Source organism: Eucyclogobius newberryi, unplaced genomic scaffold, assembly GCF_026437365.1.
Source record: "Eucyclogobius newberryi isolate DKJ021-1_F unplaced genomic scaffold, fEucNew1.0.hap1 SCAF_11, whole genome shotgun sequence".
NCBI lineage: Eukaryota > Metazoa > Chordata > Actinopteri > Gobiiformes > Gobiidae > Eucyclogobius > Eucyclogobius newberryi.
Window position 1 is genome coordinate 32,437,219 of NW_027315735.1, and position 14,768 is coordinate 32,451,986.

A 14,768-nucleotide genomic window follows, 5' to 3' on the forward strand; every position below is an offset into this window, starting at 1 on the left:
AAAGAAAGAAAGGTGACAGGTTATTCTCTGACCTGCCCCCTTCGCTGCAGAGGAAGGGTCCGGTTCGGCCTCCAGAGTCAGCTGACCCGGTCCAGCTTTGGAGCAGTCCACGTTCACCACGCTCACCTCTCCAACCTGCACGGACCAAGGATTTAAACTCGGCCTCACGTCGTGTGTTCAGGACGAGGATCAGATACATTCACTTTCCTCACAGATTCAGGGTAAACAAAGGTCACTAAAATAAAGTGGGACAAATGTGAATCACTGTGGAGGGCCAAAACGACCATAAACAAATGCAGAGGTGGGTCGAGTATCCAAAAATTGTACTTAAACTATTGCTCAAGTAAGAGTGACTTTAAAAGTAACTGTCTGGACGTAACATCTGGTTTATAACGAATTGAATTAATAATGAACGTAACAAAACATTATTTTCAAACTGAGGGACACAAAAATGAGAAAAAAATCATATCTGAAGGAGCGGTGCAAGAAACACTGTTCATGTAATTTCATTTTGTCAACTATAAAAGGTTTTCACTTGTAGCTTTACCAAAAGAGTGAAAGTAAATGAGTCAGACCGTTACTCCAAGAACGACTATTTCATGAAAACGTAACGAAGAAAAAAACATATATAAGTTGCACTGGAGTATGAAATGCAGTTGCAAGTGTGAAAATAACAAATAATATCACATATAAGTCGCTCTGAGTATAAGTATAAGTATAAAAGTATAAATATAAGTATAAGTCACACCCCGGGCAAAACTATGAAAAAATGACATATAGTCTGGAAAATACGGTACTACCCACCTCTGCATAAATGTACAGATCATAAATATTTTAACAAATACATAAATGAAATGCATCCATGAATGTAGACATCTAGACCATTGATTCTCCACCTTTTTCACTCACAACCTCCATAGCAACAACTGTTAAGAGTCAACTCCTGGTATTCATGACCCGAACACAAAAACACTAGGATCATACCTTATCTCTTATATATATTTTAGATAGATTTACTCGATATGAGTTTTATTTATTTGTATTTACACGTTTCCTAGTGTAGTGCATCTACCCTCCGAGTGTTTGGAATTACAACTACGAGCTCTTCAAATCTCTAGAAACTTGTATTTTCTAGTAAACTTTGCCTTGATGAAGACTTTTTCTCTTTTCTTCCACATTTCTTGCCCTCAAGGACCTCGACGAGCACTTGTTCTTTCTGACATTACTTTTCCGTGTGATCCGGAGCACTCCTAGCATTCCTCTCTCAAACTGAAAGTACAACTGTCTGTCCTGGAGTCCAACAGGAAGTATATTCTGCACATGAAGCTAATTCTGCATCTGTCCAACTCCATACGGTTCTACTGCAGGGCCGAGGATCAGGCCACAGTTCGGAACACGGAGCGCGCCGGCCCTCACCTTGGCCCTCTTGAGTCCGGACCCCGAGGCCTGGACTTGGGACGGGTCGAAGGGTCTGTGCACGGGGACGGAGAAGGGCGACCCCGGCACGTGCACACCCTCGAACAGGATGTTGACCAGGTACTCGCCGGGCTCCGTGGGCAGGTAGGACACGGAGCAGGTGCCGTCCCCGTTGTCCGAGCACTCGATGTTGGCTTCGGTCGGACCCTCCACGGTCAGACCCAGAGCGCCGGTCCCCGCCGCGTTTGTGTCGATGGAGAAGTGAGCGGGGGAGCCCACCAGCCCCCCCTTCAGGCCGGGGCCGGACGCCTTCACCTGCAGAACGACACTCCGTTATTCACTAAACTTTCATCACCGATTGTATGTCATTGTATATATTGTAGCATATTTTTGTAATTTGTCATTTTGTATTCACTTTTATACTGCTCTTTTCACATTTTACAGACAAAAGGGACAATGCAAACATGATATCATCCAACTCTGGCACATTTACAGGATTTCATGTCGACTAATGTTCCTTTTCAGATAAATAATGTGCGGACCTTGCTGGGGTCCGGGGGCAGCTGGGCCTCCACGGGGAAGGGGCTGCCTGGGATCGGGTGTCCGTCGTAGGCCACGTTCACCGAGTAAAGCCCCTCTTCTGCGGGAGTGAAGCGGACCCTCTGGAGACCTGCGGACACCAGCTCCAGCCTGCACGGCATCGTCTTCTGACTCGGGCTCAGCTGAGGACAGAGAAACACCACCTCAAACAACAGGACCGGGTCTGAACCGGGTCTGAACCGGGTCTGAACGGGGTCTGAACGGGGTCTGAACGGGGTCTGAACCGGGTCTGAACGGGGTCTGAACCGGGTCTGAACCGGGTCTGAACGGGGTCTGAACCGGGTCTGAACGGGGTCTGAACCGGGTCTGAACCGGGTCTGAACGGGGTCTGAACCGGGTCTGAACGGGGTCTGAACCGGGTCTGAACCGGGTCTGAACGGGGTCTGAGCCGGGTCTGAGCCGGGTCTGAACCGGGTCTGAACGGGGTCTGAGCCGGGTCTGAGCCGGGTCTGAACCAGGACTAGGGCTAAACTGGAGCTAATCAAGGACTGGACTAAAGCTGGGCTGAGTAGGTCCGGTCTCATCTGATGATTTGCTCGATTAATCCTGCAAATCTAAACAGTGGTCGGATTAGGGCCCTTTTGGGAGGTCCTAAAGAAGATTTGTCTAAGGGGCCCTCACCAAAAACAAACGGTAAAGGCAAAGAACACCAGAACACACATGATTAAATTCACTTTTTTCCTGTATTCTGATGAATGTAATGTTATTGTTATTTTGCTAAAGTAATGCAAAAAATCTTAGTTTGTATTAATTATTTCAGGCACTTTTGGGGGGCCCTCTTGGGGGGCCCTCTGGTGAGTTGGGAAGCTGCTTAGTCCACTTAGTCCTGAATCCAAATTATGACAAAGAATTGCACTGGTAAAAAATACACTTCACGTCACTTTGCTTCATTCTAAAGCTTCGATTTTGCATCACAATCCGAGCTGGAGGCACTGCTGGAAAATAAATGTCTCAATAGTCGGGACTCACCAGCGCCACCTCCAGTTGACCTTGTCCTCCTGCTCCTTTAGTGTCGATGGTGAACTGCTGCTCCTGCCCCACCTCCACTCCTGAAACGACAATCATGAAAAACCTCCCGTTGTTCAATAGATCGTTGTCGTTTGAGAGATTTAAACCGTGTTACAATAGTTTCCCCTTCTCCTTTACACTCTCAAAGTGGTGTTGAAATGAGTTATTCGGGCATAATCTTTAATCTAACGTGGACAAGACGCCGTGGAAGTGAGCCGACTTGTTTCTTTCAACTTTAGATCAGAGGTGAGCCACATTCAAAGCCAAGCACGTGGCAAAGGGCAAACAAATACTCAGAAGCAAATGTCTTTAAACTATGGCTGATGTGATCTATTATTCATCAATTCAGGTTCATCATTAAAAAAATAAAGTGTACAATATCAAAATGGTTACACAAAACGTAGCGGGGGGTCTTACTAAAACCCTCAGCCCAACTAAATGTCTAAAAAATAATAACAATCCAATAATAAAGCCAGAGATTATTATTATTATTAATAACTATAAAGCAGACAAAAGCACAATGTCTTCGTTAAGCCGTTTTATGCTTTTTTTAAGGCTTTAATATTGGACAATTTATAACATAAAACGTGTACAATCAAATACACGGCAGTCAGTGAAGATCGAGTGTGTAAGTGTCAGCGCCATCTAGTGGATTGTACATGTTGAAACGTTTGTCCAAGTGTCTCGTAAAACCTGCAGCGCCTCTGTTCACAGTGTCAAGTTTACGGTTCACTCCGATATTTGCACTCACGTCCGCCGAGGTCGTCCACGGAGACTTTGCTCAGGTCCAGAGGGGCCGCCACGCCCACGGTGAAGGGGCTTCTGGAGATCGGGTCGCCTCCATACGTCACGTCCACCGTCATCTCTCCCTGAAAAACACCAGACGTTACGATAAGAGCGGGCTCGACGACACGTGTGGCGTTACTGAAGAGCGAGCGCGACGCAAAACGCCATTAAACCATCATCGTGCATTAAAGGAGACGTATCCGGCTTTGTTTCCAGGACGATGGTATTAAACAAAACGCCATTAAACCATCATCGTGCATTAAAGGAGACGTATCCGGCTTTGTTTCCAGGACGATGGTATTAAACAAAACGCCATTAAACCATCATCGTGCATTAAAGGAGACGTATCCGGCTTTGTTTCCAGGACGATGGTATTAAACCGCGACATAGGCAAATCACAATTTGACATTTTGTTTATCGTGAAAACATAATATTGATCTAAAATGGCTAAATAACAGAAAGAGAAAAAAGAAACGGATCCATTGACTTCCTGTTCACGACTGTGGCACTGATAAGCCCCGCCTCTAAGTAGTGACATGATATTTCACCGCCGCAAAGTGTTGTTTACATGTTTTTTGGCTACGTGACATTATTTAATCCCACATGTCTGTCAGAGAATCACAACTACGTACAGGGATGTGGGCGGGGATAGGGGGTAAGTGGAAACGGGACTTTCCCCAGCACTCGGGCCTCAGTTACAAGACAAAACAGGATTAACTAAACATGCAGGAATCAGTCACACTGCAACTTTGAGTAAATGAGTAATGAGAAAGCGGTGTTGGCTCATTGAAGTCGCACGATATGTCCCCTTTAAAAACACGGCGTATTATTGACGTTCATACTTTCGCGCCCCGTACCTTGTTGGCTGGAGTGTACTTGACGGTCTGGGAGTAGTCGTAGTTGTCTATGATCTCAAAGTCCTTCACCGGAGGCGAGAAGGAAACGTCCAGAGGAGCTTTTCCTGCCCCTTTGGTCACTACAGTGAAGTGAGTCGGCTTCCCACTCTCCACTCCTGGCCAGCAGAGGGCGCAAAACACACGTCAGACAGAGACAGAGCCAGAGCCAAAGGTGAGAACGTGCCCTGGATTTATGTGACGCATTTAGAAAAACACCTAAAACATGAATGGATTTTGTGCACGCGTTCAAAAATCTGACAATATTCATTCTATTTATCAGGAGTGTTCTAAAATGTGCCTCAAAATGTTGTGAAAAACGTGTAAAGACCGTCAATTAAATACAAAAATACAGCAATATCACATAATACACTTGTTATAGGGAGATTACTCTGGACGTTTCAATCTCGGCTTGAGGAAACTTTAGTTTTATTAGAGGAGATCTACTCAATATTCACAGTGTTGTGTTTACGGCATGTGTTGTTAAGATAAGATAAGATAATCCTTTATTGTCCACACATGGGGAAATTTCATTGTTGCAACGCAGGTAGATACAGAAGAAAAGAACAGATCACTTACAGGAAGTTTGAAAAGCACTCTCAATAGAAGAACTCTTATAAACAAAAACTCTTATAAACAAAAACTCCTATAGACAAAAACTCCCATTTCCCAACAAGGGATGGAGGGGAAAATAATAAAGATTAAATAAATAAATAAATAAATACCATTGCATGTGATCACGACCGTAATTGCACATGAATATGTGTTTAGAGCACGTGTTGTTGTGTAGATGTGTTTACGGCACGTGTTGTTGTGTAGATGTGTTTACGGCACGTGTTGTTGTGTAGATGTGTTTATGGCACGTGTTGTTGTATATGCATGAAGATTGTAAAAAGTATCAAATAGAAATTGAAGGTTTTAACTTTTATTAAACCGGAAAAAGACCCACTAAGATCAAGATATAGTTTCCAAGGGCGACTGGGCCAAAAGGTGCAAAGTGCAATAACTGTAAAGGGTCTTAAAGGAAACCTGATCTTAGGGTCTTTAGGAGCAGCAGAGACACTAAAGGTGAACAATGATCAGTCGTCGATCGTCTTTTCCAAACTGACCTGTTCGAGAAAGTCCCGGTCCCTCAGCTTTGACTCTGGACGCCTCGTGAGAAGGATCCACTTTGACGATGAACGGGCTCTGAGGCACTTCCTGTCGGCCAATACAAAATAGAAGACAGTCAAGCGTAAATTTGGAGCACTTCGGCCGTTATGCCATTTTGTCGAGTTTGTGACGATTTATGGATTGAAACTGAGTGTTTTTTGATGCTCAGAGAAGCGTAGAGAAGATGAGCTTGTAAACAGTATTAATTAAACTAACTCCAGGTAAGATTTTGCTGCGGAAACAAAACTAGAACATGGCTAAAAGCTCAAAAAAAGGTAATTTAGCATTTAAAACAGTGTTTCCCAAACTATTTTTCTTGGGACCCGTATTTTAAAAGTCACAAGCCTTCGCGACCCAAGACAATCGACATCACATGCGTAAATCACAAAATAAAGGTAGATTTGACCATTATTGAACATCCATGAGGATATTTTATTGTTATTGTTATTTTATAAATGATATTTTATTGTTATTTCAGAACTTGTGTGCTACTGCCTTTGTTAATATGTAAGTGATCTCAGACTGAGTGATCATTTGTCTCTGAACGATCAGTACAATTTTAAACAATGAAAAACAATGCAATTGAACCAGAAATACTAAAATAATGTGTCCAATAAGTCAACGGGTTCTCAAACTTGTCAGACTGGGACCCCCGGAATAACCACGACACTGACTCACGACCCCTACAGGTAAATTAAATAGATTTCTGTAATAGTTTCAAGTTGTAAAGCATTTCAAATTAGGTTTAATTTGATTTATTTCAGTAGCTTATTGTGTTGTCTGGCCTAATTTCACCACTGTCTTGAAATCATCTCGCGACCCCCAGCTCATGCTTTGCGACCCACCAGGGGGTCCCGACCCCCACTTTGGGAACCACTGATTTAAAAAGGTAAAAAATGCTTAAATCAATATAAATCCAATTTGAGCAATGCATTTTTTGGGCAACACGCAAACGCCACACAGAGAAGACGCCCCACGTTCATGCAGGACTCCAACTCGAGGCTTTTCGTCGCCCGATTTCATTCAAAACGAGCCCATTAACGAGACAAAAGCGCGGCCCGCCACGTGCCTTGTCCGTGAACAGCACTTTGACCGTGAGGCGTCCGGCGGCGGGCGGCACGTATTTCACGGTGAAGGTGTCGTTGGCGTTGGGAATGATGTCGAAGTCCACGTCGGCCTCGCTGTCTCCGACCATGTTGACGTCGCACTTTATCCCCACGCTCACGTCGCCTGGAAACAAAACAACAAACAAACAACGGGCGTCGCTTTACGTTCCATTTTGTCTGACGTTTGCTCAACCGCGACCACCAATCTACGAAATCTACAAGCAGTAAAAACACAGAGTTCTAGGGCTGTGGGTCTGGACTGGACTGAATTGTGGCGTCTTTGTCAACCAAAGTGTGTTATTATTTCATGAAGACGATATGAACTTATATATAGGACAATGGCTAAAGATGTGGAAGATTATCATGCGTTTAATCTTCCTTTTAAAGCATAAATACACCGTCTCCATGTACTCTTGTTCATGAAATCGTTTTGGCATGGTTGTTGTAGTCTTTGGGTCAATAATATGGTCAAATGCTTTATAGTTTTGAGGGTTTTTGCTTTTCAGTCGACTAATCGGTTGGCAGAGCGCGTCTTTAGCCGCCTGATAAGCTTTTCAGTCGACAGCGTTCCAAAGTTCGAGTTTTCTTTTCAAACTGCACAAAAGACTGGCCTTGTTTCACGAGTGGCCACTAGGAGGAGCTCTAACCCAGTTACAGTTACTTCCTGGTGTGTTTATGTTGGGTCCAGAGATGGGATCATTATCATCATTACTCATTTAAAATAGGCTTTAACGAGACTCTTTTCTGATTCTGTCGAGGAATCCAGTCGAACGCCTCATTTGAAAGACGTCGTTGAGGAAAGTAATGGCCATTTACTGATTGTGAGATTAACAAAATAGATTTAACTCGTGTTGCTTGTTCTGCTGCTGCAAAGTCATGTCTTGATTTTGTTCATCTGTAAAAAGATTGCTTGAAAAGAAAACCCGTTCCTGAAGGTTTGGTCACAGTTCACTCGGAAGCGAAACCAAGGCCTTACGTCGCGTGTCAATCATTAATGGAATTTCAACTTCGAAGGGAATGAGACCAAAACTGGGTCAAACGCACCTCCCACCGACACAGACGCTGCACTGAAATATGGATTCACAAACACTGGATTTGTGGTTTCGGTTTTAAAAATGAGGATTCAGTTCAAAGTTCGAACACGTCCAGGAGCTTTAACATCCGAGAGAAGTTTGAGCGTTTCAGGACTTAATTCCATGTTTTTTTGAATAGTCCCGATTGGTAAACGTAAGACTCTTCAGTTATTAAGCTAACGCAATTCCCATGTCATCCCGTTCGATTGTGTAAAGAAAACCTGCAGACGCTTTAGTTCAGAGAAAATGTGTTCTAAAATGCAGGGGATTTTTGTATTAGTTTGGTTTGAATCCGGTCTTTTCTCAAAATGTTACGCTCTTGAACGTGTTTGGAACGATGAAGTTTGAACAAAATCCCACAAACAAAACAGAAATTGCAATTATCCTCATCAGAATAATTGCAATTTTATATTTTTCCGGAATGATTCATCCCTGGCCTCTTTTTCCCACAAACACGTGGGATATTTGAGGGTTTTGAGGATCAACCAAAATATATAATATTTAGTTTTTAATGCAGCGGTTCTCATTTTTAATCATTCTGAAAACTATGGCTGAATGTAGCGATTGGATCGTTCAAATTGCAGTTTCAATTGAGACATGTTGTGCCGTCTTCAGTGAGAACGCGCGTGAATGGCTAAAACATCAGACACGTAAACAAATTATTTAAATGTACAACAGGTATAAATACACAAAATAAAGTTTAAAAAAAACTTAATACGTCACTTTAAAACAAGATAAGTTTGATCTTTTGTCTAGATTGAGGACATTTCTACAAAATAAACGCTAAATACGCAAGAGTATTTATAATTTCACTTATTTCAAGGACATTTTTACCTAAAACAACTGTATTTTTTCTAGTTTCAAGGTGTAATTTTGTGGTGTATAACTAGTCCCATACATTTTTCTGCATTTTAGAAAACAATCAAGTGTAAATATAGCTGTGTCAGTGCTAATAAACCAACGGCCAGGTGTCCAAACGTCACTGGAAAGGGCCTAATCTCCTGCGGTTCCTGTGGTTCCTCACCATCGCCGGCTCCGGAGCAGTCCACGGTGAAGTGCGTGGGCTCGTTGGCCTTGAGCCCGGCGCGCTCCACCCCGGGGCCCGACACGCGCACGTTGCTCGGGTGGCTCCCCTTGCCCACGGTCACCTGCAAACGGCAAACGTTTAGACCCCGTTAATACTTTCAAACGTGCTCTGACAAGAAGCGGATTACCTTCCACGGCAACCACACGGGTCAACGTCTTCACGCTGCGATTTCAAAAGGCGATTCAAAGGGGAAAGAGCACGTTACAGCCAGAGCCGAGGTGGAAAGGGCTCCAGCTTTGAAGTCATATGTTTAAATATTCTTAAAGCTAAAGAAAAAAGACTTTTCTAACATGAAATCAAACCAAGTAAACGTCTCGTCTTCAGTAAAGAGCTGGAATCTACTCATTTAAACCATTACAAAATGATACTTGCTAAATATATTGAACAACATAAAGAGTGTGTTTCATTGTCGACTTCATTAATGTCAAATATATGGCAGTTTATATTTGGATTCTTCAGATTTGGCAAAAGAAAGAAGTTGCAGTTTCTACAAAGTTTAGATCAAAGAAGCAACACAAAAAGGGGAAAAACTACACAATGCGTTTAAAAATTATAGATCTGAATTTATTGAAACATGGATGAGTGAAATCATGGGGTGAACACGGGTGAGGTGATTAGTAGAGTTATTTAAAAAAGGAACAAAAGGGTAATACATTGCATAGAAAAGTGAAACATTTGACCGGGTGGGTTTAAATGGTCCGGGTGGAGATTGAACAGGTCTAAAGCGGACTAAATCAGGACTATTCACAGACTAAAGCAAGACAAGACTCGGGAGGAGATTAAGGAATCACTGCAAGTGGAATGAAACAGACTAAATTTACAATAAAACAGATGTAGATTGGTTTGGATGAGACCGAGGACCAATGCAGTCTTTCATTCTGGGTCAATCTTGTTTTAGCCCATTTTAGCCCCATTTTAGTCCTTTTTAGCCAGTTTTAACCCTGCTTTAGTCCTGTTTTAGCCCATTTTAGTCCTGCTTTAGTACTGCTTTAGTCCTACTGTAACACTGCTTTAGTTCTGTTTTAGCCCTGTTTTAGCCCTGCTTTAGCCCTGCTTTAGCCCTGCTTTAGCCCTGTTTTAGCCCTGCTTTAGCCCTGCTTTAGCCCTGCTTTAGCCCTGTTTTAGCCCTGCTTTAGCCCTGCTTTAGTCCTGTTTTAGCCCTACTGTAACACTGCTTTAGTCCTGTTTTAGCCCTGTTTTAGTCCCGTCTTAGTCCCGCTTAAGTCCTGTTTTAGACCTGCTTTAGCCCCGTTTTAGCCCCGTTTTAGTCCCATTTTAGCCCTGTTTTAGACCTGCTTTAGCCCCGTTTTAGTCCCATTTTAGCCCTGTTTTAGACCTGTTTTAGCTCTGTTTTAGCCCCGCTTTAGTCCAGTTTTAGCCCTGCTTTTGTCCCATTTTAGCCCTGCTTTAGCCCCGTTTTAGACCTGCTTTAGCCCCGTTTTAGCCCTGCTTTAGCCCCGTTTTAGCCCTGCTTTAGTCCAGTTTTAGCCCTGCTTTTGTCCCATTTTAGCCCTGCTTTAGCTCCGTTTTAGACCTGCTTTAGCCCCGTTTTAGCCCTGCTTTAGCCCCGTTTTAGACCTGCTTTAGCCCCGTTTTAGCCCCGCCCTCTGCCAGCGCGGGGCCTTTCAGCTGGAGGCGTGACACTCAGGTTTGTTTACAGCCGTCTTCCCTGATGCAAGCGCTGCCAAAGCAAAGGTCTGGGTGTGACTCTAACCCGACGACTCGCTCCACTCGCCACACTTTCTGAGACACTTTAGTTGCACAAATAAAGACTAAAACTGCGATTTTAGATTGTGACATTTCAGCTCTAAAGTTGCGTTAGAAGTTGGTGCAGTATTTGTCATCTTCTCTCTGTATGTGATGTGAGTGACAGGAATTTGAGCGCCAAACTTAAAGTGCTGAAAGGTTTTAATGCTTTTATGTTTTAGCTTATTTTAATATGTTCTACCGTATTTATTATCTTTACTAAACTAGGCACACTCGAGGCCGAACACCGGGAACTACACAGTAACTCAGAAATCTCAGTAAACCCAAATGCAAATGAACCGTATGGTAAAATGAGCTGTAAGTGTAAATAATGTAAGTTAAAGTATCATTTGTGAGTTGTGTTATGTTAATTATTCAACCTTATACAGCTGAAATGCAAAAAAGTCACACACAATAAATGTTAAGCTGCAAATACTGTTCTCTTTGATTTACTCATTATTGTGACAGTCATGGAAAGTAAAAGTACAAAAGTAAATGTACTGGTAAAAGGTACTTTCAGTTTATTTGGATACTTTTTTACTTTTACTTCACTACATTTGAGGCCGAGTATCTTTTTACTCCACCGCCCTTTTGAACCGGACAAAAGCAGAAGTTGTCATTTGGTTTGAGGAGTCGTTCGTTTTTAGCACGTTCACGGTGACGTTTATATGAAAAATTCACAACGAAAATGTAGAAACTGATGCAAACTGACCAAAAATCTGCACTTTGTTGACCAAAATCACTACATTTGACGCTTTAACAGAGTATTTGTTCAATTTTGAGTCAAAACTCTTCGTGTTTTTGACCCTCCTTTGGGTTAATTCTTATTTTGAACAGCCTTATTCGTGGTTTAGTCTCATTACAGACCAGGCTTGGCCCTAATCAAGGCCAGATAAAGTCCTGCCTCAGATCTGGCACTAGTGTCTGTCTGCTGTGCACTTTCTCTGTGTGTCAAATTCAAGAGAAAAAAAGGCCATTTGAATCTTGAAAAATAAATTTCCAGGACAAATAATTGAATAAACGTGAACAAACGAACGTGTTGTGTCTGTATTTGTGCTGGCGATCTGTCCGCAAAAGGACGAATAAAGTGATTTATTTGATTTTTTAACAGTTTTTGGATGAGTACATTTCAGCTCGCCTCAAAAAGGGGACGTGTACACTTATTGAATCTCTCTGTAACTTCAACACTAATATTACAAGCGTCTCAACTTGATCTGAAGTCATTGCCATTCATACACTTTGCATAACTCCTCATTTCCATTCACTTCACGTGCATTTGCCACGAGATCATCAAGTTCCGAGCCGTCGGACCCGCACGACCTGCATTTAACCGCGCGGCAGACGGGCTAAACGCCGTGCCAAAAGCGCCATTTCTTAACAAGGTTTTACCCGAGTTCTCTCCCTCACCGAGAAGGCTCAAGTTCCTTCGCTCCAGTTCCAGGTTCGGGGCGTGTCCGTGCACTTTCTCACGTTACCTCATCCCCAGGGCGCGGCCGCAGACAGGTTTAAGGACGGCGAGCGCAAGAATGCCTCAGACACACTCAGACTTGCACCGGACTGAACGGGCCATTGTGTTGTTTGGGTTTTTGTCACTTTGAACGATAAGTTGTGCAATAAGGCCGTCTGAATGAATCCCGTTTGATGTCGTTTAACGGGAACACAATTTGAAATAGGTGCGCGGTCACATGTGCGGGGCCACATGTGCGGGGCCACATGTGCGGGGCCACATGTGCGGGGCCACATGTGCGGGGCCACATGTGCGGGGCCACATGTGCGGGGCCACATGTGCGGGGCCACATGTGCGGGGCCACATGTGCGGGGCCACATGTGCGGGGCCACATGTGCGGGGTCACATGTGCGGGGCGACATGTGCGGGGCGACATGTGCGGGGCGACATGTGCGGGGCGACATGTGCGGGGCCACATTATTTTGATAAGTTGATAACTGTTTTTTATTATTATACTTCTGTGCCTAATCTGTTTCTGTGCCTAATCTGTGTTGCAACATTGGAATTTCCCCATTGTGGGACAAATAAAGGTTATCTTATTCTTGAATACGATTTGTGAATATTGTTTTCTCGAGCGTTAAAGCGGCTGGATGTGGTCAATTAGAGATTATTCCGCAATGTTTCACGTTTTCAAATCCAAAAAGGTAAGAAAAAGGCAACACTACAAGTTGCTTTTGCCTTTTAGACTTCCTCAAACCAACAAAGACCCTTTTTATTTTTCATTCCTGTCCCACCTTTAGGATTTCCTCACAAATTCCTGGATCGCGTCCAAAAGCCAGGCCCAGTGGCACGTGTGTGTGTGTGTGTGTGTGTGTGTGTGTGCGCGTGCGTGTGTGTGTGTGTGTGTTGTCGTTGTTCTAATGTGTGAGGCTGAACGACATCGGGAAGAACAGCTGCTACAAACCGCATCAAACACAGCAGCAGTGTGCAGGGCTTTACGCGTCGTGAAACTTGTACTCCATTACAGTTAGTAGAAATAAAAATGGTTTTCATTCGACAAAAACACACCAGAACTTACTCAGCTCAACCAAAACGTGCAAAATCAGTTCGATATTCAGAATTTTGCCATATTTTTCTGTAAGTTCGATTCAATTCCTCCTGCACTTTTGACAGTCAATACTAGAAAAATCAACATTTATTAACATTTAGAATAAAAGCTCATTTATGAGCCCAGATTTAGAGACTCGTTTTCACTCAAATGACGGTTTAAGACGTGTTGTTATTGCAATATATATATATTTGGATTATTTTGTATTGGCTTTGTGTTTGAGAAAGTAACGTTCTGGTATGAAAACAACAGAGGCAGTGGAAGCACCGATCAGCCGAAACATTAAGACCACCGACTGAAAAAGGTCCTCTCGAGGGAAACGTAACGCGCTTCGGGATAATTTGTCCTCAAAGTCGATTATTAGGGAAAATCTGTAAGAAAAATGGATCATAAGACAACGTGGTCAGTGTCTCTCGAAAGGTTTAACTCTTGAAAGATGTTCCCAGTTTGGAGCGGTGAGTCAGTCCCAGGTTCAGTCCCAGGTTCAGTCCCTGGTTCAGTCCCAGGTTCAGTCCCTGGTTCAGTCCCTGGTTCAGTCCCTGGTTCAGTCCCTGGTTCAGTCCCAGGTTCAGTCCCTGGTTCAGTCCCAGGTTCAGTCCCAGGTTCAGTCCCAGGTTCAGTCCCAGGTTCAGTCCCTGGTTCAGTCCCAGGTTCAGTCCCAGGTTCAGTCCCAGGTTCAGTCCCAGGTTCAGTCCCAGGTTCAGTCCCAGGTTCAGTCCCAGGTTCAGTCCCTGGTTCAGTCCCTGGTTCAGTCCCAGGTTCAGTCCCTGGTTCAGTCCCTGGTTCAGTCCCAGGTTCAGTCCCAGGTTCAGTCCCTGGTTCAGTCCCAGGTTCAGTCCCTGGTTCAGTCCCAGGTTCAGTCCCAGGTTCAGTCCCTGGTTCAGTCCCAGGTTCAGCCCCAGGTTCAGTCCCTGGTTCAGTCCCAGGTTCAGTCCCAGGTTCAGTCCCTGGTTCAGTCCCAGGTTCAGTCCCTGGTTCAGTCCCAGGTTCAGTCCCAGGTTCAGTCCCTGGTTCAGTCCCAGGTTCAGCCCCAGGTTCAGTCCCTGGTTCAGTCCCTGGTTCAGTCCCAGGTTCAGTCCCAGGTTCAGTCCCAGGTTCAGTCCCTGGTTCAGCCCCAGGTTCAGCCCCAGGTTCAGTCCCTGGTTCAGTCCCTGGTTCAGTCCCTGGTTCAGTCCCTGGTTCAGTCCCTGGTTCAGTCCCTGGTTCAGTCCCTGGTTCAGTCCCTGGTTCAGTCCCAGTTCAGTCCCAGGTTCAGTCCCTGGTTCAGTCCCTGGTTCAGTCCCTGGTTCAGTCCCTGGTTCAGTCCCTGGTTCAGTCCCAGTTCAGTCCCAGGTTCTAACAGTTGA

General features: G+C 44.2%; 1 protein-coding gene across 2 annotated transcripts in view; it reads right to left on the reverse strand.

Annotated features, from left to right (window-relative positions):
- Nucleotides 1-14,768, reverse strand: part of flnba (filamin B a) — a 96,686-nt gene that overhangs the window by 41,449 nt on the left and 40,469 nt on the right. Inside the window, exons 16-24 of one of the 2 annotated variants that reach the window (XM_072439917.1) lie at nucleotides 9,059-9,182; nucleotides 6,921-7,085; nucleotides 5,813-5,899; nucleotides 4,668-4,822; nucleotides 3,776-3,893; nucleotides 2,986-3,065; nucleotides 1,959-2,138; nucleotides 1,417-1,731; nucleotides 33-135 (exon numbers count right to left, since the gene is read on the reverse strand). In XM_072439917.1, the coding sequence (XP_072296018.1) occupies nucleotides 33-135; nucleotides 1,417-1,731; nucleotides 1,959-2,138; nucleotides 2,986-3,065; nucleotides 3,776-3,893; nucleotides 4,668-4,822; nucleotides 5,813-5,899; nucleotides 6,921-7,085; nucleotides 9,059-9,182 (1,327 nt within the window). Of the gene's footprint in view, nucleotides 1-32; nucleotides 136-1,416; nucleotides 1,732-1,958; nucleotides 2,139-2,985; nucleotides 3,066-3,775; nucleotides 3,894-4,667; nucleotides 4,823-5,812; nucleotides 5,904-6,920; nucleotides 7,086-9,058; nucleotides 9,183-14,768 lie in introns of both variants that reach the window. The other variant, XM_072439916.1, reaches the window with a different exon arrangement.